Source organism: Triturus cristatus, chromosome 9 (assembly GCF_964204655.1).
Source record: "Triturus cristatus chromosome 9, aTriCri1.1, whole genome shotgun sequence".
NCBI classification, from domain to species: domain Eukaryota; kingdom Metazoa; phylum Chordata; class Amphibia; order Caudata; family Salamandridae; genus Triturus; species Triturus cristatus.
Window position 1 is genome coordinate 589572914 of NC_140592.1, and position 25548 is coordinate 589598461.

The window sequence follows — 25548 nt, forward strand, 5'->3', positions numbered from 1 at the left end:
GTTTTTAGTGTCAACTATCGCATTTTTAAGATAAGATTGCAATAAATGTTTCGTGTCAAACCTCCTGAAAGAGTTGTTTCCTTTTGCTGAAAGTGAAAAGCAGAGTGGCATGGCATTGCTAGTTCCTAAGGAAAAAGGACAACCAACTGATGGTTGACACTGCGCACAGTGCTAGGGGTATAAAAGACCCAAATAGTTAGACACAATTGACAAAACAATCATGGAATGCAGTATGTTATGTTCAAAGAGACATATATTAATTCATATATGCAATGAAACAATATCACATTTAGTCAACATGTAATGTTGTAAATAACACTTAATGGTGGTCATCCACCTAAATCAATTCTGATATGAGATCCAGTACATAATACATTTGAATGGTCACATGGTGGTATATCCCCCTCTTTGTATCATTGTTAGTTCCTGCCAGTAAATTGTAATGGAAATGTAATTTCTGTTATCTAGGGTGGCGATTGAAGCCTGGCTGTTGATGCACAATGGAACGATGTTTTGAGTTACCCACACAAAGGATTTTCCAGAGTCTCTCAGCAAGTTGTTGGATAAATGACACGAGTCTACATTAAACAAGTATTGGCAAAGCCATTTGGTTCAGTTTAATGTTAACTTTATTGGCTTTGACTGTGCTTGTTAGTGATGACTGCTGTTGAATCTGTTTACAGTCCCTGCATAAAAGCTAATAAGCAACTCCATCTTTGTGTGTTGTCTGGTGGTTGGTTAAAACATAAAGAACTGCTTTTTTAGCAGTAATGCTAGAACATTTTCTTTCCAATTGAATATAAATATTGCTTAACTTTTTTATCCAGGTTTTTCACACCAAAAACAAACAGGGCATAATTATGCATCCCACAAGCGTGTTTGCCAGTAACCCTGAACTGCTCCAGGTTGAAAATGAAGACGATGATGCTCCAGGTGGTGACAGGCAAGGTACTGAGAATGCACGATGAGGTTCAATTATAGAATACACATATATTGAATTAAGGTGCATGTATAGAAATCTAATGTGTATGTGCTAACTCGAGTTAAATTTCATATTGGCTATTCGACTCCAATCTAATGTTAATATACTTGCATTTTGTGAGACTGCTTCTTGTAATGGTATTTGTAAAATATGCATTGTTTACATCTAGGAAAATATTAGTACAATATTTTAAAAAAAACCAAAATGACCCAGAGCCAATTTCAGGAGGTTTAACCAAATTCTTTTATGAGTCTGTTGTACCGACAAACATTAGAATATTCTAAATTATGAAGAACAATTGAGGCAGTCAGTAAAACGTCATTTCCTGCCAGCTGTCTCACTGCAGATAGAGAGCTACGTGTGGTGCCTGGAGGTTCGTCACCGATGTCTTTCTGCAGCCTTCAAAGTAGAACAGTTTTTGTTTATATTTTTTCAGCAATGTTGTTGCACCTATTTCTTTTACACTTAAATAGAAAATTGAATAAAAAAATAATGAACTAAGGGACCAAGAAAAACACAGGGGAAAATAAGTCTTTTAAAAGATAACCATCCTAGTCTAGGGCACTGAGGCAGTATGTACTGCATCGAATGCCCACACCATTGTGGTTATGTGACTTTTCTTAAGAATACAAAAAAAAAATTAAAGTAAAAATTGTGAAAACAAATAGTAGGTAAAGGGTATTTCCCAAGTTTTCTTGATAAAGCGACTTACCTTACATGCAACTGGTCAAACCTGTCAGCCGTGCATGTTTTTTGTGCTCGCCACTCTGTGAACAGTTGTTGTTTTTTGCAGAATCTAAGAAAGGAATGAGTGAACACCACCAGCTTCTGGCCTTCGTGTCTCTGTTGGAAACTAACAAGCCTTACGTGGTCAACTGCATTCGGATTCCCGCACTCCAAGTGAGTCACTCATTTTTTTACATTGTTTCCTTTCACTTTATAATAATATGTAAATCCATCCAGATTTGTTTTAGCTATAGTTCAACCTATTCCACTAACTGCAGTCATGAATATACATGATATCGTGTTTTTGAAGATGTGACTTCCAGTTGCTTGTGATATATTTCGTATCAGTGGACGAAGGCATCTGAATATCAACCCCAATAACCTTTCAAGTGATTGGAAGGACCACCTTACATTTCTGTTTAAAATACCTAAATAGTATGATATAGCTTGTATTGTTTGTATTAGGCATTTTTGAAACAGGAATATATGTTGTTATACGTCTCAGTGCATACCTGGCCATAGGTACTTCACTATTTCCTTAAAATGCCCTGTATATTAATTTGTACTTGCTAAGCTCTATAAATGTACATCTGCTATCATGAGCTTTATTTCCTTGCAGCTTTCTTGAGGGCGCAGCAGTGCAAAACTGTTTTAACACATTTCGATCCCCACTTAAAAGTTAGTAAAAGAAATAAGGCCTTGTTTGTGAACATTTGCATGTATATGGAAGAGTCTGAAGGAAAGCGAAAGCAAGTGATTGTACAGTGTTGGTGCTCTAAGCAATTCTAAGCAACATCGATATGTGCTGGGATTTGCTGTTATTGTAAAATGGATAAGCTACAGATAGAAGAAAAATAGGTGTAGGAAAGTGTCTTGTTTTGCACGATTAGCCTCAACTTTTTGCCTGATGTGCTTTCGAACTGTAAGTGCACTGGGTCCTTTCTAACCATGTCCCGAGTGCCAGATCTCTTTCCCAAAACACTGTACCACGATTGGCACAACTTCAACTACCCCTGTAAGCCCCTAGTAAGTGCTACCCCTGGTAGCTAGGGCATGGGCACTGAAGAGGGCCCTCTGGGGCTGCAGCACTGGTTGCGCCACCCCAGGGCCCCCTCACCCAGGCTATGCACTCTTCCATTGCAGGCTGTGTTCTGGGTGCAGGAAAATCTGAAGAGTCGATATGGCACACAGCCCTATGTGCCTGCCAACCCTACCCTGCATAAGATATACGTAAGTCACCTCTACTGCAGGCCTTTAGCCCTTAAGGAAGGATACACCATATCCTATGTGTGGGCATATCAGCATGAGCAGCTATGCCCCTACAATGTCGAGTCCATTCTGTGATGTTGTACGTGAACAGGGAAGCTATAAAGAGTACATGGGCTGCATACTTGTCAACACGAGTTTCCTAGTTCCATGATGGCCTCACTAATTTTAAGATGTTTGGTACCAAACATATTGTCTTAATAGATCCTCAGTGATTCCAGTGTTGGATTTATTAATAAATTCACACTGGTGAACCCTATAGAGGGTCCCCTGAAACCTAACCAAACACTACTAGGATCTCTGGCTGGTTTTTTACCAGCCTGCCAACACCAGACATGTTTCTGACCTCATGGGGTGAGAGACAGCACTTTCAGATGACAGAAACAATACATGCCTACTCCAGGTCAGAATGGCCTTCCGGGTCGGTAAGCTTAAAAGGCAATGAAGTCTTTGAAATCCAACCCAGGAACCACCAGATAGTGGGGGAGGCGAAGCTGCAGGTTGCTGCTCCATTTTTGGCATGTGGAAAGGTGGTAAGATGAGTTAGATGAGGAGGAGGGTCCCTCCTCAGCCTGCACCACTCCTAGGGCGTGGCAGGCAAGGTGAACCCCTCTACTGAAAACCACCATCTTGAGACGGTGAGAAACCTTCCAATCAGGGCTAGGGTAGCGCCTCTTCCCAAAGGAAGTGGTCACTAGAGGGGGTAGACACCCAAAATATAGATAACCCATTGGCTATAACCTGTCTCCCCTTGTAACACCTCTAAATCCAGTATTTAGGTGGCTCCCCGAGACCTGAACCTCAGATTCATTGGACCAAAGAAGACAAGGACAAAATAAGCCCTGCTATGCAAGGCCAGAAGCCCTGCTGCAGAAAGAAAAGGCGCAAAACCCTGCCAGCTGCAATAAGGACTCGACAATTGCTGCTGCTGTGTCATCCTGAAACGTGAAAGGACTTCAAGAACCCCAGAGCACCTCTATCCTCCAAGGAATTGCCTAGAAGCTCCCTTGGAATGCAGAGATCCCTCCCCTGCATACTGCAGGCAGCGATCCCGTGAAGTCCAGTTTGTCAATTTGCTGCCCCTTGATGCAGCAACAAAGCAAGAAGAGGTACAACAGCTCCCGAGTTTCAGATTTGCCTTTCCACCCTACCACCAAATTTAGATGCACAATACCAGGGTACCGGACCCCCAACTGTAAAAACCAAGAAGAAGAGTCAACTACGGACTCCCAAAGCACCAGAAGCAAGCATCATTTGAGGGACTTCGAGATACCTGAGACCTACTTACTGACTGGCCCAGTTGTCTCGAGGACGCCTCTCCAAGTTGCCTGCTCCTGGCCACGAGGACCCTGAAGACATACGATGCCTGGCTGATCTGTTCGCGGCCCTCCGGCGCTGGCACTGACCAACCAGCTCTGCTCCCTTGGTCCCCGGCACTTGCGACCTCCGTCCCTCCAAGGAGACCTGCAGTGCATTTTCAAGTGGCACCCTTCATCTTTGTGCACCAGCTTCCAAGATCGTTAGCACTGTCTCCCACCCGATCCGGGACTCGAAAAGTACTTACCTTAGAACGGTGTTCTTTGTCTCTAAAAAAACATAAAAAACGTCTTTATTTTTACACATTGGTCTCGGATTCATTCTTAAGTGTGTCTCATTTATTCCCTGTGTGTGTGACAGCAAATGCTTAGCACTACCCTCTGTTAAGCCTAACTGCTCACCCACACTATCACAAAAAAAGAGCATTAGAATGATCTGCTTTTACCTCTGTGTACCAACTGGGGATTACCTGGACTCTGCACAGTGTACTTTGTTTTAGTACACAATATAGAGATCCAGCTTCCTTCAATAGGGTGCTCCAAAGGTTATTGGGGCAGCTCCTAGCAGTCATAAACTTATGGTGTACAGAGAGCTTGGCTGACACTATGTCGAAGATTGTATTAAACTGGCCCCTCCATTACTCTGGTGTAATGTTCAGACCTCCTTTAATAGAGATGTAATTGAGGATTGCTTAACATGTACCATGGAATAGTCGATATCCTGGCTTAAGTATATCCAGTCAAACTTCTCAAGTTTAGGGAGACCTACACTCTTCTCCGACACAACCTCCATCAAGAAGGCAAACAAGTTATGGCTAAAGAAAAATGTTTTGAGGACGAGGGCCAGGGATAGGGATTTGGCAGTGTTTGCCTTGGACACCCTTAGAAGTTATGCAATGATTCAAACGTGTCCTGGAATTGAACCATATTTGAAATGGGTCGACCATCCCTGGAAGAGATAGCTACTCACTAGATTTCGCTCGGGCTCAGTTAGCTGGAAACTGTGTTTCCCTCTCGGTCAATACGGTGTTGCCAACACGTCCAGTACAAAGCCAATCAAATCATTCAGGTACCACTTTCAGTTGACTCTTAATTGCTGGACCTAAGATAAACTCCCACTCTAGGGACACGTTGGGTTTTCTTCTTTCCCTGGCACATGACATTCCCCTTGCAGGACATCTTGGGTAAAGCAAGACTTGTGACAGGCTTGTCCCTCATTTTCGCTGGCCCCACATGTCTCAAGTGCCAAGGAGTTTTGTCGCTCCTGTGTCACTAGCCAAGCCAGTTGTAAGTCAGGTAGCACTACAAAGCCCTCCTAATTCCACCTCAAGTGGTTGTATCTCTCTTTGAGAGGGTAGGGATAGACATTGTTCGTCCTTTAAACCCTACAAAAGCATCTCGACACAGTTACATCCTAGTGGTGGTGGACCATGCCACTTGGTATCCACAGGCTATTCCACGTAGGGCCACTGCAGCTCCTGTGGTGGCTAGGGCTCTTCTGGAAGTCTTTTTCAGACTGGGGATTCCTAAGGAGGTCTTGACAGACAGAGGTACAAACTTCATGTCTAGCTACATAACTGCCATGTTTAAAGAGAGTGGTTTAATCTACAAGTTTACCACACCCTATCATCCATAGTGCAGTGGGCTTGTTGAAGGGTTTCAACAAGACCCTGAAGGGTACGATCATGAGACTCCCAGAAAAGCAAAGGCTAAAATGGGATGTCTTACTACCCTACCTTCTCCTTGCCTACAGATAGGGTCCACAGAAGGGGGTGGACTGCAGCCTATTTAAACTTCTGTTTGGACATCCAGTTAGGGGTCCATTGTGTTTGGGTAAGGAGGGCTGGGAGCAGCCCCTCAAACCTCCTAAACAGGATACTGTGGACTATGTCCTTGGTCTGTGTTCATGTTTGGCTCAGTAGATGCAGAAGGCCAGCAAAAACCTTGAGGCCAGATAGGTGCTTCAGATAGCTTGGCATGACCAAAAGTCTGTGCTGACGGTTTACCAGCCAGGACAAAAAGTGTGGGTGTTGAAGCCTGTGGCCCTAGCAGCTCTCCAAGACCAGTCGAGTGGCCCCCCCACACCATCCTTGAGAAAAAAGATGAGGTCACCTATTTGGTGGACCTTGGCCCTCTTAGAAGTCCCTACAGAGTTCTTCATGTGAACTGCCTAACGCCTTTTATTGACAGGGCTGACATGAGCTTGCTCATGGCTACTCATGAGGTACAGGAAGAAGAGTATGGCCCTCTCCCTGATCTCCTCTCTCAGGACCCTGTTGAAGGGTAAGTGAAGGAGTAGCCTTGGCAGGCCGCCTCACTGACCAGCAGAAAGCTGATTGTAGGCAAGTCCTCGATCAGCTCCCAAGTTGCTCTCTCTGACTCCCAGTCAAACAACCTGGTGTTCCCATGAAGTGGACACAAGTGACAGTCTGCCTGTCAAGAGTAAAATCAACAGACAGCTTGACCATGTCAGAGACTGCATCAGGACTGAGGTCCAAAAGATCCTGGAGTTGGAGGTCATTGAACCTTTGGATAGCCCTTGGGCTAGTCCCGTAGTCATTTTGCCAAAACCTCACACCCAAAATGGCAAGAGAGAGATGAGGTTTTGTGTAGACTATAGAAGTCCCAATGCAGTCCCTAGGACTGATGCCTGTCTAATTCCCAGGACATATGAACTGATTGATACTCTGGCCTCAGCCAAGTAATTTAGTACATGTGACCTGACTGCTGGCTGCTGACAAATAGACACTCTGAGGATGCCAAGCCAAAAACAGCATTTTCAACCCCTAGTGGGCATTACCAATTTATTGTAATGCCTTTTGGTTTGAAGAATGCACCTGACACATTTCAGAGGTTGGTGAACACATTTCTCACAGGTCTGGAAGGCTATAGTGCAGCATATCTAGATGATATTGCTGTCTTTAGGTGCACCTTGGAGGATCACCTGGTCCACCTCATAAATGTTGTAGAGGCCCTGCAAAAGGCAGGCCTCCTTATCAAGTCCACAAAGTGCCAGATAGGGCAGAACAAGGTTGTATACTTGGGCCACCTTGTAGGTGGAGGCCTGGTTCAACCTTTGGAGAGCAAATTCCAGACCATAATAGACTGGGTTGCTCCCAATACCCAGACTCGGGTCAGAGCTTTCTTGGGCCTGACTGGGTACTACAGGAGGATTAGTGAGGGATATGGGTCCATAGTGACTCCCCTTAATTATCTCACCTCCACATAGATGCCTAAGAAAGTTCAATGGACAGTAAGCTGTCAGAAGGCATTTGATGACCTGAAGCAGGCCATGTGCACTGCTCCCATTCTGCAAAGTTCTAACTACTCCAAAACCTTCATTGTTCAGACAAATGTTACTGGGATAGGGGTGGGTGCAGTTCTGTCACAACTTAATGTAGATGGCCAGGTCCAAAGAGTAGCTTTTATAAGCAGAAGGTTGACCCCCAGGGAGAAGTGTTGGTCAGCTATTGAGAGGGAGGCCTTTGCTGTGGTTTGGGCCTTGAAGTTGGGGCCAAACCTGTTCGGTACTTACTTCATTGTTCAGACAGACCATAGGCCTCTCTTATGGTTAAAACAAATAAAGGGTGAAAATCCCAAACATTTGAGGTGGTCCATTTCCCTATAGGAGATGGACTTTTCTGTCAAACATAGACCTGGGAGTAACCATGCCAACGCAGATGGACTCTCCAGATATTTCCACTTAGAAAATGAAGACTCAACTGGGTAAGGTTAGTCTCATCTACTTTCGTTTGGGGGGGGGGGGTGTAGGAAAGTAGGATCTATTTTCATGGTTACCCCCACTTTTTGCTGGCATCAGTATGTTTCTTTGACTAGTCTGACTGGGATCCTGCTAATCAGGACCCCAATAACTGTGCTTCTTATTCTCTAAATTTGAAATGCTAAGTACTTCTGTACCTCCACAATTGGCTACTGGTGTACTCATATACGTCCCTAGTAGATGATACTGAGGTACCCAGGTCATAGGTACACCAGGGGCCTCCCATGGACTGCAGCATGCATTATGCCATCCAGGAGAGCACTCAAACTGTGACTACAGGCCTGCCATTGCTGCCTGTGTAAGTTGGTGCTAGCTATCTGAGGTCACTACACTTTAAACTTATAAGTCAACCCTAAGACAGGCCTTTCAATCTGGAAGGCAGGGTGCTGGGTTACAGGTGTGAGGGTGCCTCTGCATGAGCAGGACACCTCTACAAAGCCCGCAGTCGATTCTCCAGGCTTTGTAAGTGAAGCTAGCCATTTTGATACATATAGTGACCATCTGTGATGACTAACTATATAGTGGCTGTGCCGAACCTGGGCATGTTTGGAATCAAAAATGTTGGAATCATACACCAACAACGTTCCTGGTGTTGGAGATATGATTCCGTGCACCGGGAGGCTCCTCCAGGAAGCCCCCAATACTTCCAGTAACAGCCTTCCAGAGTCTGCCAGCAAGCTAATGCTGCTTCCGACCTCAGGCACGATTCTGCCCTCCTGCTGCTGCGCAGAGCTCGAGCAGGGGAAGGTAGAACAATAGGTTTCCCGTCACAGGACCACTCCCAGACAGGACTTAGTGTATTGAGCTGGGTTGGGGCACTTGCCAGCGTCTCCAGACTGCTTTAAAGGGCACATTTGGTGCCCTTCTTGCTTACTCCAGTTGGAACCAGTTCTAGGAACCCTTGGCTCCCACTCTGGCATGAAACTGGACAAAGGGCATGAGAGTATCCTCCCTTCTGTCCAGCCCCTCTTCTGGTAGGGACTCCTGAGTCGTCCTAACCTTTTTCTTATGGTATAAAAGGGCTTACCTGTGGGTGTGTCCTCAGATTCATCGTGAGACAAGATCAAGTCTGATACCACGTCACTGTTTGACTGTCTGGATGCTTGGACTTTGGTGGACTTTGTCTGGAACCAACACTGCATCACTGAAGGCTCCTGCTGCTCCTGGTCTCACTGTTCTGCAAGTCTTTTTCGTCGTCTGTGTCTGTGCTTCTTCCAGGATCTTCAACAGACCTGTGGGCATTGAGGACACCCAAAGTAATCTCGCTTGGAGTGAAGGAGTCACTCCCCTGCATCTGCAGGCACCACAACAAAGCTGACCGGTCTGCTACTCCTGATGTGCCACGGCCTTCAAAAGGCTCAGCAACACAGGTGATGGTTCTGAAACTCACTCGAGGCCTGCCCTGTCCTCTCTGCAATCTTTAGACCATTACCCCTGTGCACCGTGTCGGCTTGTTGTTGCCAAGGCTTGTTGGCTCTGAACTCCAGAGATCTTTGGGCTAAAAGAAGCTCCAGCCTCCAGTATATCTTTCTGCAAAGATCAGCATCCTCACCACATCCTCTGCACCGTGGGCCTTCATCTTTGGTGAGCTGTTCAAAGTCCTCTTCCAACTCCTGTGCCCTTGGCCTGTGGGTCCTCTTGAGGGTCTTCCCCTTCTTCAGTGGGCTCCCCTGCTTGCTCGGGCCTGCTCTGACACTCCTGTCTGTGGTGGGTCCCTTGGACCTTGCTGGTCCTAACATTGCTCCTTCTTTACTTTACACGCCTGTTGCAGCTGCTAAGGCTTGTTGGTGCTCCCGCCGGACACCGACCCCCTAGTTCTCGATTTCCGACGTGGGATAGCTCATGCATGGCTCCTGGTCTTCCTCAGCGTCGCCAGGGCCTCACAGCTGCAGTGACAAGGTCACCATCATCACTCTTGCTTCATCTGACATCGGTGGGCTTTGCTCTTCTGTGCCTCCTAGTCAGCTCCAAGTGGTATAGACTCTGTCCCCTCTTTTTGCGGGTTCTTCTCTTCAAGAATCCCCTCTTGGATTCCACCAGACTCTTGCACATTCTTCGCCAGTGGCACCTTTACTGAAGTCAATTTGCACCTATGCACCCAGCTTCCCTGGTGTAGGCGTCCTGGTTCCTGGGGTATCCACAGGTGGGGTGACTCTCCAACCTTCTAACTTCCACTGGGTTTCTTCAGGGTCCAATGGGAAGGGTCCTTCTTCTTCAAAACTGCAACAGCGACTTTCTCGTTGAATTCTATTGAGTACACGTCTGTGTTTCCACTCTGCACGCAGCCTCAGTGGGGTTCCTGGGTACTTACCTTGGGTGGTGCCTTGTGTTCCAGCTCTTCTGAGTCTCCTGGTCCAAGTACCGACTTTGGTTGCAGTTCGCATTCCACTTTTTCAGTATATGGTCTGGTCTCCCCCTGGAGACCAGTGTATACCACCCGGCTGGACTGTTCCCATGAGGCACAGGGTCAAGACTGATCTGCATATGGCTGGGTCTGAACTGGGATGGCGAAGTGAGCTAAAGAACGATGATGGATTCAACCCAGATCTGTGACTGGGGCTGAAAAGTTTCAGCTCTCTGTCCATCATCCGCTCGTGTTTGCTTTGTTTGACCTAAGTTGGCAGGGTATGCACAGACATGGGTCCCTTGCTCACTTTCCCAATGGATTCTAGCTAGCCTGGCTGATGAGGGGTGTTACCCCGAAACCGGTCGCAGGATGCTTGTTTCCGTCCAGGGAAGACCTGGCCTGGCAGTTCGGACTGGACTGTTCCTATGAGGCACAGGGTCAAGACTGATTTGCATATGGCTGGGTCTGAACTGGGATGGCAAAGTGAGCTAAAGAACGATGATGGACTCAACCCAGATCTGTTACAGGGGGTGTGCATATGAAAAGTTTCAGCGCTCTGTCCATCATCGGCTTCTGTTTGCTTTGTTTGCCCTAAGTTGGCAGGGTATGCCCAGATGTGGGTCTCTTGCTCACTTTACCACTGGATTCAAGCTAGCCTGGTTGATAAGGATAGTTACCCCTAAACCCATCCCATGATGCTTGTTTCTGGTCCAGGAAAGACCTGGCTTGGCAGTTCCGGCTTGACTGTTCCCATGAGGCACAGGGTCGAGACTGATTTGAATATAGCTAAGTCTGAACTGTGATGGCGAAGTGAGCTAAAGCATGATGATGGAGTCAACCCAAACCTTTGACTGGGGGTGAGTGTCTGAAAAGTTTCAGCACTCCATCCATCATCGCCTTGTGTTTGCTTTTAATGCATACTAGTTACATAATGTTGTTTGTATAGAATCTTTTGCTCTAGATGATGCTGCTGATGCAGGAAAAATGTTTTCTGTAAATCACTTCATGGCACCGCAGAGCTGGTGCTGCACTATTACAAGTACCTAAAAGTACGATATATGCTCTGCCCTCTTTAATGTTACAATTGACTGTTACGCAGATAACATTTCTGATTCTTCAGCAAAGGTGCTTGTTGCTTCTTATCAGCTTACATTTATTTTTCTTTACTCCAGGCTCTGCTATTGCTGTCCCGTTCGATAGACACAAGCGCTGACTGCTGCCGGATTGTTGCAGATGGATGGATTGAGATCTCTATTGGTGATGCTGAGACTGCTCTGGAGCTTCTGACTTTGACAGTCCAACTTCGATCCTTGTGGGAAAAAGTAATCAGCACACGCTTAGGAAATAAGCCCAGCAAGGGCTATGATGATGAAGCATGGAGGAGCCAGAAGAAAAGGATGTCTACCTTAGCCGGGAACCTAGTGGATTTCATGAAAATCAAGGTATGATGTTCAGTAGAGAACTGATGTGGGATTTTATTCAACAGATAAATGAAAATAAGGCTATTGGTATATTTTTCGGCTGCCTCAGTTGTAGTAGCTAGGTGTCACAGAATTCACATGTAATGTGCCCTTTGGTGCCCCTGTCACTGCACTTACCACCACTTTTATTGTGATTCATGAAGGCCAAGCCAAGAACAGAGAACTGAGATGGCTCTACAAAGTATGTGTATACGCAGGACACACAAAAAATCATGGGCTATAGATTCCTTACAGGAATTACATGCATGGCAGGTTGAAGATTCGGCGACTGCCCATTTGCATGTGAACTGTTTTAATAATAGGGTGCCCACTTTGAATTGATAATACAGTTTTCTATCTGATGGTACTGTAATAATGCCCCACAACTGCTCGTAAGCACATGATGACTTTAAATCCCGAAATTCACTAGTCAAAGTAGTACTTGCAGCTTTGTGAGCTTCATCAATGTTTTTTTCCCAGGAGAGCTTTTTCAATGTTTCTTTAGAAGGAATATGGCACCCCTGAGGGTTTTCCCATGGAAAATTTAGTTCTAGGAAGCAAAAGACCTCTTAATATGGTTAAGCCAATGAATCTTATGGAAATGGTCTGTCTTAATTACATCCTGGAGTGCAGTTGAGAAATAAGCCAACTCGGAGGTTGACCAAAAGTGTCTCCAAAACAGCAGCTAGCGTAATTTACATTTACCCTCTACCAGTTTTACGCCCATAACCAAGGTCAAAGGCTGTAGAGGTGTGCTGGGTGGCAAGCGGATAATAGTTCTTAAAAATTTGTTTTCTGATTTAGTGTGTCTGTCGATATTATTGAAGCCCCACAGTTCTGCCCCATAAAGGGCAGAGCCCAAGGGCTTCGCTTCGTAAATCTGAAGAATGGATGCCATTGGCTCTCTAAAAGATGCTTGATGTTCTTTGGCAATAACTCCTGCTAGCTGTCTATGCTTAATCACCGCCTTGCCAACTTGAGGCTTCCAAGATAAGTAAGCTGCCAGATTAACACCTAAGTAAGAAAAAGAGTCCATTCTCTCTCTAGGAGCACTCTTGTGGACATCAAACCCCCCATGAGTGTTTTATGTTGATTGAAAACCACCAGCTTAGTTTTTGCAGTATTGGTTTTAACCCCTGGGTGCAACAAAGCTCACCAAATTGATTCAGAAGTTTCTGCAATCCACTGGGGGTCTTAGACATCAGCAGGGTGTCTTTCACTAAGAGCAGAATAGGACCTTTCTCAGTGGCCAAAGAAGGGGTATCAATATGGGGTAAAGTTACATATTGTACTATATTATTTAAAAACAGTGAGAACAAAGTTGGTGCCAGCACTCATCCCTGGAGTACACCTCTAGAGACTGGTACTCTGTCATCTCGTTCTGCGCACCCCAAATAATTCTAGCATAATTCGTATCATGTATATCTTTAAGTTCTTCCCATAGTTTCAAACAGGGGACCAAGTCAAAAAAACAATATTAGGTCGACAAAGACAACGTAAAGGTTGCCCTTGTCTAACAACACAGACTTCCAATAAATTAACAAAATATAAAAGATTTGGTTTATGGTTGAGACTTCCTTCCTGAACCCTGCCTGATAAGATATTATCTTCTATCCATTCATGGATCTTGAATAATATACCGCGGCTAAAAACCTTTTGGGCATGGCCTAGTAGGCTAATCGGCCAATAATTACCCAGTTGGGACCAATCATCTTTTTTAAAGATAGGTAAAACAATAGCACCTTTCCAGGTATCTGAATCGGGGCTCCTCTAGCAATAGCATTGGCAAGAAAAAGAATATACTCTGACCAGGCCTCTTTATCATGGAGAAAGATCTCCGCTGGGATACAATCCAAGCCGGCAACTCTGCCTTTTGAAGTAGCTTTAAGGGAACCTAATTTTTTGGACAAATCAATAGAGCCTCATTATTACTCAGAGAAGAGAGAGGCAAAAATGTGTTCTCATCAAAAACTACAGAGCCATCTTAATAAAGATATTTAAAATGATCAAACCATTCAAGTGAGGAAACATAGTTGTTTGGTTCCTTGGCAGATGGGTTTCCTCCTTTCAACACCAATGTTCAAAACTTTGTGGAATCCCCAGCAGAGGAAGCACCTTTAAGGTCCTGCCATCTTAGGTCCTCCATGGCTCTTTTCGCACTCCCAGTGACTTTTTAGATGCATTTCTACAGATGCGTACTTGTCTTTATCCTTAATGGGCTGCACTGGAAGGCTTTTAAGCAGTTTACATTTGCTATTATAACAAGAACTGGAGTAATTACCGTGTTTTTTAGAGGTCGTGGCTGGAATTGTAAAATATGTTAAAATTAGTTCAAATAATTTTTTATGTAGAGTGCCAATTTCGTTAAAACCTTCATCAGTAGGTACAATAGCATAGAACACAGTCAGCATACTTTGTAGGTCCTGACTGATTGAAGTAATGATATCCTGATGGGCAGCTACCAGTCGCCATTTCAAACGGCGTGTGTGTGACGTAGGTTCAAGATCCCTAGTTATAGATGGAGGACAGTAGTCAGAAAGATGTCTGTTCCAGAGAGCTAACATTATGAGGGTTAGTGGGTTATGGTCACTCTTGACCCTTTGTGTAATAACCGTATCAATAACACAAGACCACAGTCTCAAGTCAAGCCAAAAATAGTCGATACGACTGGTATGGTTGGGTTTGTTAAAGGTATGTGCACTTCTGGGTTCTGATCTGGTACGGCCATTAGTGGTACTAACCACAACTTCGATTGTGAGGCCCTTCAGTTGGATAGCAGCCTAGATCCATCTTTTAATAGGCGCAATATCCAGGGCAGGGATTCCCCAGAGTTCATCCTCCTCTTGTGTTAATTGAGCAACATCCTCTTCGAGGGGCTCAAAGGTAGTTTTGGAGCTCCCTGATAAAATAAGATATTGTGGGTAACACCCTTCTAAATAGCTCTCTAAGGTTTGCACAGTTTTAGATACTAGACCACCCTCCGCCAGCATATAACATTAAAAATAGCAACACAGACATTATCATTGAGCTTTAATAAAATCCCCAGTATATCCGGAGAATCAATATCTAGTTGGATGATATTACAGATGAGAGAAGCTTGAACCCAAGTAATTAGTCCACCAGACACTCTCCCAGCTACGCTCACTTTTGTAGGAACATAATTATTCAAGTAGCCTGGTTTAAAAACAGGGTCTATGCTCCAAGTCTCTTGTAGCATGCATATATCATGCTCGTCAATTAATTTATGCCAGTCTGGATGGTCCAATTTTGATTTAATACCAGCCACATTCCAGGATATTATACTGGTCAAAGTTGGCTTCATAGCATTAGAAGCATTGCTTTGGGTAAGCACCTGAGGGGGAGGGATATCCACTACCAGGTTTACATTAGTGGTTTGCACAGAGACACTAGCACTTGAATTATCTAACGGTTGATAGGCAATTAATGAATCATTTGAATGCAAAAGCTCTAAGGGAGGACGATTAAATGATGATGCATTAACAGATACCCCTCGCTGCCTAATAGGGTACACTGATGTTACACACATAGTATTAGTCGGGTGAGGACTAGTGTCCTTAAGTCAATCCACCTCCCCTAAGATTGATGAGGATCCCCCCTCCCTATGCTGCATGGAGAAATGAGAGTCCCTGCCTGACTATTAAATTGAATAGGGGAATTTTGAAGAGGACAGGACCTGGTGTCAAGGGTCACAACGTTGTTACCTAACACTTCATTTCTTAGAGTAAGCTTGATTGTGTTATGAGTTAGATATTTTGAAGAATACCTTTGAGCATTGAGAATGTCGTCACAAATAATCGATCGACATCCCCTGACATATCTAATCCAATGGGTCACTTTTTTATGAGGGAGTCCTCAGCTTCATACGTCACATCAAAGGGGAGTCTTGGGACCTTAACCATAAACATTTTATTTTTTTATTACATTATTCCTTTGATCAGAATTTGGAGCAGATTTTTGTCCAAAACCCTTATTAACCCAAGAGTTGTTGGATTTATCAGCCCTAACAATACCTGGCATCTGAACAGTGTGAGGACTGTGAGTGTCTCAGAACAGAGCAGGCCAGCATCCACGGGAGCGAAGATGATGTCTCCCCTTTCCCCAGAGACCACGCACCCCAGCTGAGGGAACAGCTAAAGAGGTACGTAATATCAGAGAAATGGGAAGACCGGAATGAGCCACCAGGAAGGCTCGTGTGGGTTCTGTGGTGTAGATGGTCAATGGAATACGACAACCTGTAGTATGAAAGAAAACAGATACAGGGTATAGGTTAACACTATGACACTTTTTAAGTCTAGCGGGTAATCTCTCTAATAAAGCAATCGTGTGTACTTTCTCACCTACACATACTCTCCAGAGGGATTTGTAGAGTATAGGATTGTCACAACATAACTTTTCTCCCTTTGACCAATAGGTAGTTTGTGCACCGTGTGTTGTACAATGGTTAACTGAACTGTCTTGTTAAACATCCTTATGTACAGGAACCATGGGCACTCATGTCTGAGGGAATCAGCAAATATCCCTCTACGGAAGCAGATGAGCCAATCAAGTAAAAGAAAATAAGGATCCACAATATTTATACAGCCCCAGTACTCAACTGACTTGAACCTATATGAGCGAGGTTCAAAATGCACACAAGACGATCCCCCAGCACTTGGATTATACTTGCGGTTAGATGAGAGCAAGTCAGTTGAAGGCGCGTCCTAGCGCGTGAGGAACTGACACGTGAACTGTGCCGGTAGCAGTGAGCAAGTCAGTTGAAGGCGCTTCCTAGCGCGTGAGGAACTGACACGTGAACTGTGCCGGTAGCAGTCTCCTTTGAAACCAAACCAATAAATAAACAAAACTCCGGACTCCCCAGGGCTGTCTCTCCTGGTAGCGCAACCTAGCGCGGAATGGTAGTCAACACTGGTCAAAGGGTCTTTGCTTCCGAGAGAATCTCCTTACAGGCAGGAGACAGGCAGTCCCTACGGGTCCTTGCGTCCGAGCGTACTCCTTACAGGCAGGAGATGGGGCAACTATACCGAATAGTTCAGCGCTACTTCGCGCTAGTGGTAGCAATAAAGTTCGCAAATAAATGAGGTAAAAAAAAAAGGAAAGGGAAGAATCCAACAGCGCGTCCTAGCGCTTCTAGACAAGTCTCTTTATACCGGGTCCCAAGGTATAACAAAGGGTCCTTGCACTCGACAGCTGAAGGTCCAGACAACCCAGTTCTAATCGAATTTCACGAGGAAGTGCAACGAACATCCACTTCACACACTACAGGATCAGGGCGTGGCTCAAGCACCAAGGAAACAAAGCCAAGCACCTGGGAGTTGTTACTGCTTGCTTATAAGCTGGCTCCAGTCAGCTGCTGCTTCCCAGTGTATTGTGGGAAAGTACACAATCATGCTGCCCCTAATGCATTATGGGACATGTGGTTTGTGGTAAGAGCTAACAGTACCCCCCCCTAATGATCCTTTTTAGGACGAGGTTTATTGGGGTTTTAGTGTGGAACCTCTTGATCAAGCGTGGGGCATGGATATTTTGAGCGGGCTCCCAGGTTCTGTCTTCAGGGGCATATCCTGTCCAATCTATGAGGTATTGCAACTGACCTCTACAAAAGCGGGAATCAAGAATGTCTTTTACTTCGTATTCTAGTTCTCCCTCTATAGAAATAGGAGGGGGTGGAGGCTCAGGGAAGGAGGGAGGAAGGTAGGGTTTGAGTAGCGAAGTATGAAAGACAGGGTGTATTTGTAGGTCAGGGGAGAGATCTAATCTGAACGTAACAGGATTGAGGACCTTTGAAATGGGAAATGGTCCAATGTATCGAGGGTGCAATTTTCTTGGACCGGGCAATCTGAGATTTTTTGTGGAAAGCCAGACTTGGTCCCCTTCTCTATATTCGGGGGCGAGACGCCTGTGTTTGTCTGCTTGTGTCTTCATTGCCTTTTTGGCCTCATTTAAATGAATTTTAGCCTGTTCCCAAATGGATTGGATATGCGAATAATGATCTGTTACTGCAGGAGTGTTAGTGAAGGGGAGGGACAGAGGTAGAAACCTTGGGTGGTGACCAGTGATAAAGTAAAACGGAGAAACCTTAGAGGCGGAATGCGTGGCATTATTGTAAGCAAACTCTGCCAAAGGCAATGCTCGGAGCCAGTCAGTGGTAGTAGTGCTTATTAAACACCGGAGATATTGTTCGAGAGTCTGATTGGTCCTCTCTGTCTGACCGTCTGTTTGGGGATGATATGCCGAAGAGAGTCGGTGATTAATCTGCAGAACCTTGCACAATCCCTGCCAGAATTTAGACACAAATTGGAGACCTCTATCGGAAATTATGACTGACGGTAATCCATGTAATCGGACTATATTGGAAATAAAGATGTCTGTGAGACCTATTGCTGTAGGTGCTTTCTTGAGAGGGATGAAATGAGCCATTTTGGACAACATATCTACTACTACCAGGATTGTGGTGAACCCTTGAATTGATGGTAAATCAGTGATAAAGTCCATGCTAATGGACGACCAAGGTGTATCTGGAACGGGTAAAGGCTGTATTAGGCCGGCTGGAGCACAATGTGATGCTTTCTGTCTAGCACAAGTGGCACAGGCGTTAACAAATGCTTCAATATCTTGATTCATATTCTTCCACCAAAACCATCTTTTGCAAATGGACACGGTTTTTCCCCCCCCAGGATGACCAACCAGAGGTAACGCATGACACCACTTCATGATAATGGCGCGGGGTTCAGGAGAGGGGATGAACAGACAATTCTGGTGAAAAAACAGGTCCTTTGTTATAGTATTGTCTGTTTCAGCTAACCATTGCTCCCTATCCATGGATGCATAGGCACGAGAGATTTGTTCCATAAAGGACTCAGTCTTATTCATGGCCGCTAGTATCTTATGTGCAGGGATGATGGATAGGGGTTCTTCATCTACTTGTTTCTGTTCTTTGCCTAAGCGTGACAATGCATCCGCTTTCCCTTGCTGAGAGCCTGGGCGGAATGTGATTACAAAGTCATACTCAGAGAAGAACGAAACCCATCTCATCTGGCGAGGTGTAAGTGCTCTTGCTGACCTATAAAATTGAAGGTTTTGTATGGTCAGAGTAGATGGTGATGGTATGTGGTGACCCCAACAGGTAATGTCTCCATTCCTGAAAGGCCATCTTAATGGCCAACAGTTCTCGTTCTCCGATGGTGTAGTTTTGCTCGGCCTGTGATAAGGTTTTTGAAAAGTAGGCTACGGGATGGAGAGTACCGGATTGAGGATCTCGCTGTGACAAGACCCCTCCTACTGCAAACTGGGAGGCATCAGCCTCCACATAATACGGTTGTGTTTCATCTGCATGTCGTATTATGGGCGCGGAAATGAATTTATTCTTTAGGTGACAAAAGGCTTCTTCCGATGCCTCAGTCCACTCAAAGATTACTCCTTTCTTCAACAGTCGTGTTATAGGGGATACGACTTCGGAGAAGTGATCAATAAACCGCCTATAAAAATTGGCAAAGCCCAGAAACGATTGTACCTCTCTTACCGTCTTGGGACTTTTCCAATTGGTGATGGCGGTAACCTTCTTGGGGTCCATATGTATCCCTTCTGGGGAAATCACAAACCCCAAGAAATCCACCTTTTCAACATGAAAGAAGCATTTATCTGCTTTTGCAAAAAGATGGTTATCTTGCAGACGCTGCAAAATTAACCTCACATGAGTCACATGATCTTGTGTGTTCTGGGAATAAATCAAAATGTCATCAATGTAAACGATAACAAAAACATCCAAGTATTCTCTTAAAATATCGTTGACAAAAAACTGAAAAGCCGCAGGGGCATTGCAGAGCCCAAACGGCATCACACAATATTCGAAGAGTCCGAACTTTGTGCGGAAGGCCGTCTTCCACTCATCTCCTTCCTTAACCCGGATCAAATGATAAGCCCCCCGTAGATCTAATTTGGTGAAAATCTTAGCTTTTCTCACCTGATCCAAGAGCGAAGAGATGAGGGGAAGAGGGTATTTGTTTTTAATGGTGACTTTGTTCAGAGCTCTGTAGTCTAAACAGGCTCTCAAACCCCCTTCACGTTTAGGAATAAAAAAAATGGGGGAGGAAACTGGGGAGGTGGAGTGTCTGATGAAACCTTTTTGCAACATATCCTGTAAATATTCAGACAAATAAGTGGTTTCTGGTTCTGTCAGTGCATACACTCGACTGACCGGGAGTTGTGCCCCTGGTATCAAATCGATCCTACAGTCGTAGGATCTATGAGGAGGTAAGGATACCGCTTGTACCTCATCAAATACTCCTGCAAAATCTCCATATTCTGGAGGCAACCCTTCGTGTTCAGGGGAAGACATAGCACAACATATCGGAGTGTGCCAACTTGCCACATCTCTATAGCAATGAGTCAAACAATGAGAAGATCGTAGTGTGACTGTTCTGGCTGTCCAATCAATGAGAGGGTTATGCACTGGCAACCATGGAACTCCCAAGATTGCACCAAAGTTAGGGGCATCAATCAAATCAAAAGAAAGGACTTCTGTATGGCCGTTATCACATATTACCAAAAGGCCAGGAGTTTCATACATAATCGAACCAGTCGATAGTTCTGTACCATCTACGGCTCGTACTTTTTCGGGTTGAGCTTTAGGGATGAATTCAATCCCTAATGATTTTGCCAAAGAGATGTCAAGGAACTTGCCCGTAGCTCCGGAGTCAATCATAATGGCCAAGGCCTTTCTTATCTGTGAGGCTAAAACCACTACCACAGGAATGGTAAAATGTTTAGGGACAATAGCTACTGTATTAGCCAAATAATGTGAGACCTTTACTTGGGAAGGACTTGAACTAGCGATCTCAGGACTGTTCAAGTCAGTTAGTTTTCCGACTGGGACACGGCTGCACTTCTGGGGGCCACAATTTTTCCGGGCAACTTAGGTTTCACCAAGCATTCTTTAGCAAAATTACCACTCTTTCCACAATATAAACATAAATTTAATCGTCTGCGTCTGTCACGTTCCTCCATAGAAAGAGGACCTCGAATTCCTCCTATCTGCATAGGTTCGATGGTTTCTTTTATGTCTTTCTTCTCGTTTTTACTGAGAAAAAGACGCGTATAGTCTCCCTTGGTTTTCTCACCTTTCCTCTCGGACAATCTGTGATCGAGTTTTACCACCAGATCAATAAAAGAAGAACAATCCTCTGGGGGATCGACTATTTGTGACAAGATATCTTTCAAGTCGTCCTTGAGGCCTCGGTAAAACAAGGAAGTTCTCTTTTCCTCAGGCCATTGTGTTTCTGTTACTAAGCGATTGAATGTGGTGATATATGTCAACAGATCTTTGGAACCTTGTTTGAGATTCAGCAATTCATTATCGCTTGCCTGCATATACGAGTGACGATCAAATAGGCTTCTCATCTTCTCTTTAAATCTATGGAGGTCATAGAGTATGGGATCATCAGTGTCCACCAAGTGCACTGCCCATAACGCAGCATTGCCACTAAGGTATGAAATGATGAACGCCACTTTGGCTGCGTCGTCAGGAAAGGAAGCGGGGCGACACAGGAATTGAAGATGGCACTGGTTCATAAACACCCCATACTTGCTACTATCCCCATTGAACCGTTCCGGCATTGCTAAAGGAGTGGGGGATGGGGATACTACAGTGACATTAACCGGGGTTGTGGCAGGTGTCCCACTACTAGAAACAGAGGTGGAAGAGGGGAGCTGGAAATGAGCAGGGTGGATGGGATTCTTTTTTACTTTGGGAATAGTGTCAGGGTTTACTGCGTCCATCTGTCTCTGAGTTTTCATCACCCCAAGTTCAGTTACGAGGCGGTGATTTTCGCCTCGCAAGATACTGATCTCAGCTTGTAAATTAGAGACTACTGTCATTAACTCAGTCAGGGAAGCTTGAGAGGCATCTAGAGATGCTGCCTCATCCATCTTCGCTCAGGGGATAGTATAAACGTGGGCTTGGCTTTTTCTGTGAGGACTGTGAGTGTCTCAGAACAGAGCAGGCCAGCATCCACGGGAGCGAAGATGATGTCTCCCCTTTCCCCAGAGATCACGCACCCCAGCTGAGGGAACAGCTAAAGAGGTACGTAATATCAGAGAAATGGGAAGACCGGAATGAGGCACCAGGAAGGCTCGTGTGGGTTCTGTGGTGTAGATGGTCAATGGAATACGACAACCTGTAGTATGAAAGAAAACAGATACAGGGTATAGGTTAACACTATGACACTTTTTAAGTCTAGCGGGTAATCTCTCTAATAAAGCAATCGTGTGTACTTTCTCACTTACACATACTCTCCAGAGGGATTTGTAGAGTATAGGATTGTCACAACATAACTTTTCTCCCTTTGACCAATAGGTAGTTTGTGCACCGTGTGTTGTACAATGGTTAACTGAACTGTCTTGTTAAACATCCTTATGTACAGGAACCATGGGCACTCATGTCTGAGGGAATCAGCAAATATCCCTCTACGGAAGCAGATGAGCCAATCAAGTAAAAGAAAATAAGGATCCACAATATTTATACAGCCCCAGTACTCAACTGACTTGAACCTATATGAGCGAGGTTCAAAATGCACACAAGACGATCCCCCAGCACTTGGATTATACTTGCGGTTAGATGAGAGCAAGTCAGTTGAAGGCGCGTCCTAGCGCGTGAGGAACTGACACGTGAACTGTGCCGGTAGCAGTCTCCTTTGGCACCAAACCAATAAATAAACAAAACTCCGGACTCCCCAGGGCTGTCTCTCCTGGTAGCGCAACCTAGCGTGGAATGGTAGTCAACACTGGTCAAAGGGTCTTTGCTTCCGAGAGAATCTCCTTACAGGCAGGAGACAGGCAGTCCCTACGGGTCCTTGCGTCCGAGCGTACTCCTTACAGGCAGGAGATGGGGCAACTATACCGAATAGTTCAGCGCTACTTCGCGCTAGTGGTAGCAATAAAGTTCGCAAATAAATGAGGTAAAAAAAAAAGGAAAGGGAAGAATCCAACAGCGCGTCCTAGCGCTTCTAGACAAGTCTCTTTATACCGGGTCCCAAGGTATAACAAAGGGTCCTTGCACTCGACAGCTGAAGGTCCAGACAACCCAGTTCTAATCGAATTTCACGAGGAAGTGCAACGAACATCCACTTCACACACTACAGGATCAGGGCGTGGCTCAAGCACCAAGGAAACAAAGCCAAGCACCTGGGAGTTGTTACTGCTTGCTTATAAGCTGGCTCCAGTCAACTGCTGCTTCCCAGTGTATTGTGGGAAAGTACACAATCATGCTGCCCCTAATGCATTATGGGACATGTGGTTTGTGGTAAGAGCTAACAAACAGGGTGACACATGTCCTGAGGCTTAGCCCGGGAAGGACATTTTTCAGTTCTAACACTAACCTGGGGTCAAGATGCCTCCCCCACCCCTACATCCGTGACCTAGCCCCACACCTGAATCTGGACGAGGGGAAGACAAAGAAGGTTTCACTGCATGAGTATTAACTTCTGGATGGATATCTGAAAGGCTGGTGGGAATATTAGTACTCTTGTCCCCCAAAAATGTGTTTAACACATCCGACATATGGGGGAAAATGGATTTAAGCGCCCTCACTTCTGCCTTTAATTGTACAATTGTGGGGGGGTACAAAAAGACACATTAGCACAAAAGGAAATAATCGAAGCAGCTGAAGGGATGGGGTCTACAAAGGTTGGGTAGCTGAATACTCCTCACATAGCTCAAGCAATGAAAGAAACAGTTTGCTGAATGGAAGAGCCTCATCGAGTGGGAACGACAAGTACGATGGAGACGTCAGAACCAAGTTTGAATGTCTATTTGAAGCTTCTAATGGCTTCGCTGTTACCGATCAATTTAGTGATTTTCCAAACATATCTGGGATTCGTATTGGTTGTGATCTCAGATGAGGGGGACCCAAAACCTATAGTACAGGGGGAGGCTGGTTTGGTTTCTATGCAAGCAATTCTTCACACTTGACCAGTAAATCATCAATACGATTTATGACACAATTACTCCCTGCAGTTTTAAAAGATTTTTTCTTTTTTTGAATTCTCTATGGTCCACCCGTCCCCTCCATCGCCTTTTTTTTTTACCCATAATTTAATCAACCAGAATAGATACAACAATTATGAGTATGTTTCAGCAGCTAAATCAGACCCATGGAGCAGATAGAGCAGGAAAGCACCAACCAAACAATCTCCAGCCTCGGATGCACAATAGTTCATACAGTTAAACAAGCCAGTTCAGGAAATGTTCCAGATCAAGGCTGGGCGAACCGAAAATATATCTATGGTGATCCAACAAATAAAAAAAGAAAGTACCTTCAAGTGAGAGACATGTTAGAGGGGTGGCCAAGCGCAGTCTCCTCCGGGCGTGGATGGGCCCGCCTTTGGCCAAGGCTTTGCCCGGGCACGTCCCTCACAGCGGGACCATGTCATGTTTTAATAGCGCAGCCAGGAAGCGTTGGGTGACGCAGGAACAGGGGTAGATGGGACTTGTGGTCCCCAGTGGCCAGGTGTCAGTGGTTGCTTTACTCCTGCAACATCAGGTCCCCACAAGGAAAGGTAAGTATGTTGGTAGTGCACTCCAGCAGCGCTACTTAGCTGCAGCAAGTCAAGCGGGCCCCCCACAGTAGCGGGAACACGCTGCTCTTTAATAGCGCAGCCAGGAAGCGTTGAGGGATGCCAGAGGAGGGGTATATGGGACTTCTGGTCCCGAGCCACCAGGTGTCGGCAGTGGCTTTACCCACTCAACAGCAGGTCCCCACAAGAAAATGTACATTGCTAGCGTGCTCCAGCTGTGCTACTAAATCATCTGCAGCAAGTCAAGCGGGCCCCAGGTGTCAATAGGGTATCCTGCAAATTGACATATTCGACACTCACAGTCAGCTCGCAATGAAGAGTCACCAAGCCTCTGATCCGCTCCACCGAACTGAGCTGAGCACTCACGCTTGTCCAGCCTTAAAGTAAGAAAATTCCTGATGTCAGGGTTCAGATCTCAGTAGGCGATACCAGCCTCTGAAAGTAAGGTTTTCATGGCAAGTCAGGAGGAAGAAAAGACCAGATGAAAGCCTCCTCCAGTTCCGCCTCCTCCTTCGACCTGGGACACTGTGATGTTCCTAATTCGCCCCTGCACACGCGTCTCCACCCCTGGTCAATGATAGTACATGCTCTTCCCCAGACCTTGACAGACTGCGAAACTTGACAGATATGCTATTTGTCCATTATGTGATCAAAGGTTAGGTCCATTGTCACTAGATTGGTAATAGAAAATTAGACACATGTTTAGCATGTTGAATTCCTTCAAGTCCACAAACCCTATAGGATGCTGTCACGATAACTGGTGAGAGGTCATCAGTGATGTCATTAATGATGTAATTTTACATTTCATGAGTGCTATAACATGTGAGGTCATAAGCAGTGCATAACGGGGTCACAATTTATAGTTAGTTCACTCAACTATTACTGGTGAATTTCACTGGGTTTTGGGCTTTCAAACATTAATTCTAATCTCATTTCATCACCGAACTATAACAACACTTTGACCTTTTTTTTCTCAATAAAAATGTATATATTTATAGAGCACTTGGGGAAAACTCAAAATCTGCATATGCTTTTTAGATGTGTTTTTCTCTGACCTTTTGAGAAGCAGGGTAGTGCAGT

At 45.1% G+C, this 25548-nt stretch overlaps 1 protein-coding gene across 1 annotated transcript in view; it reads left to right on the forward strand.

Annotated features, from left to right (window-relative positions):
- Window positions 1–25548, forward strand: part of DHX34 (DExH-box helicase 34) — a 403223-nt gene that overhangs the window by 298020 nt on the left and 79655 nt on the right. The window contains exons 13-15 of the mRNA XM_085625635.1: window positions 828–948; window positions 1776–1882; window positions 11591–11860. Of these exons, the coding sequence (XP_085481761.1) occupies window positions 828–948; window positions 1776–1882; window positions 11591–11860 (498 nt within the window). The remainder of the gene's footprint in view (window positions 1–827; window positions 949–1775; window positions 1883–11590; window positions 11861–25548) is intronic.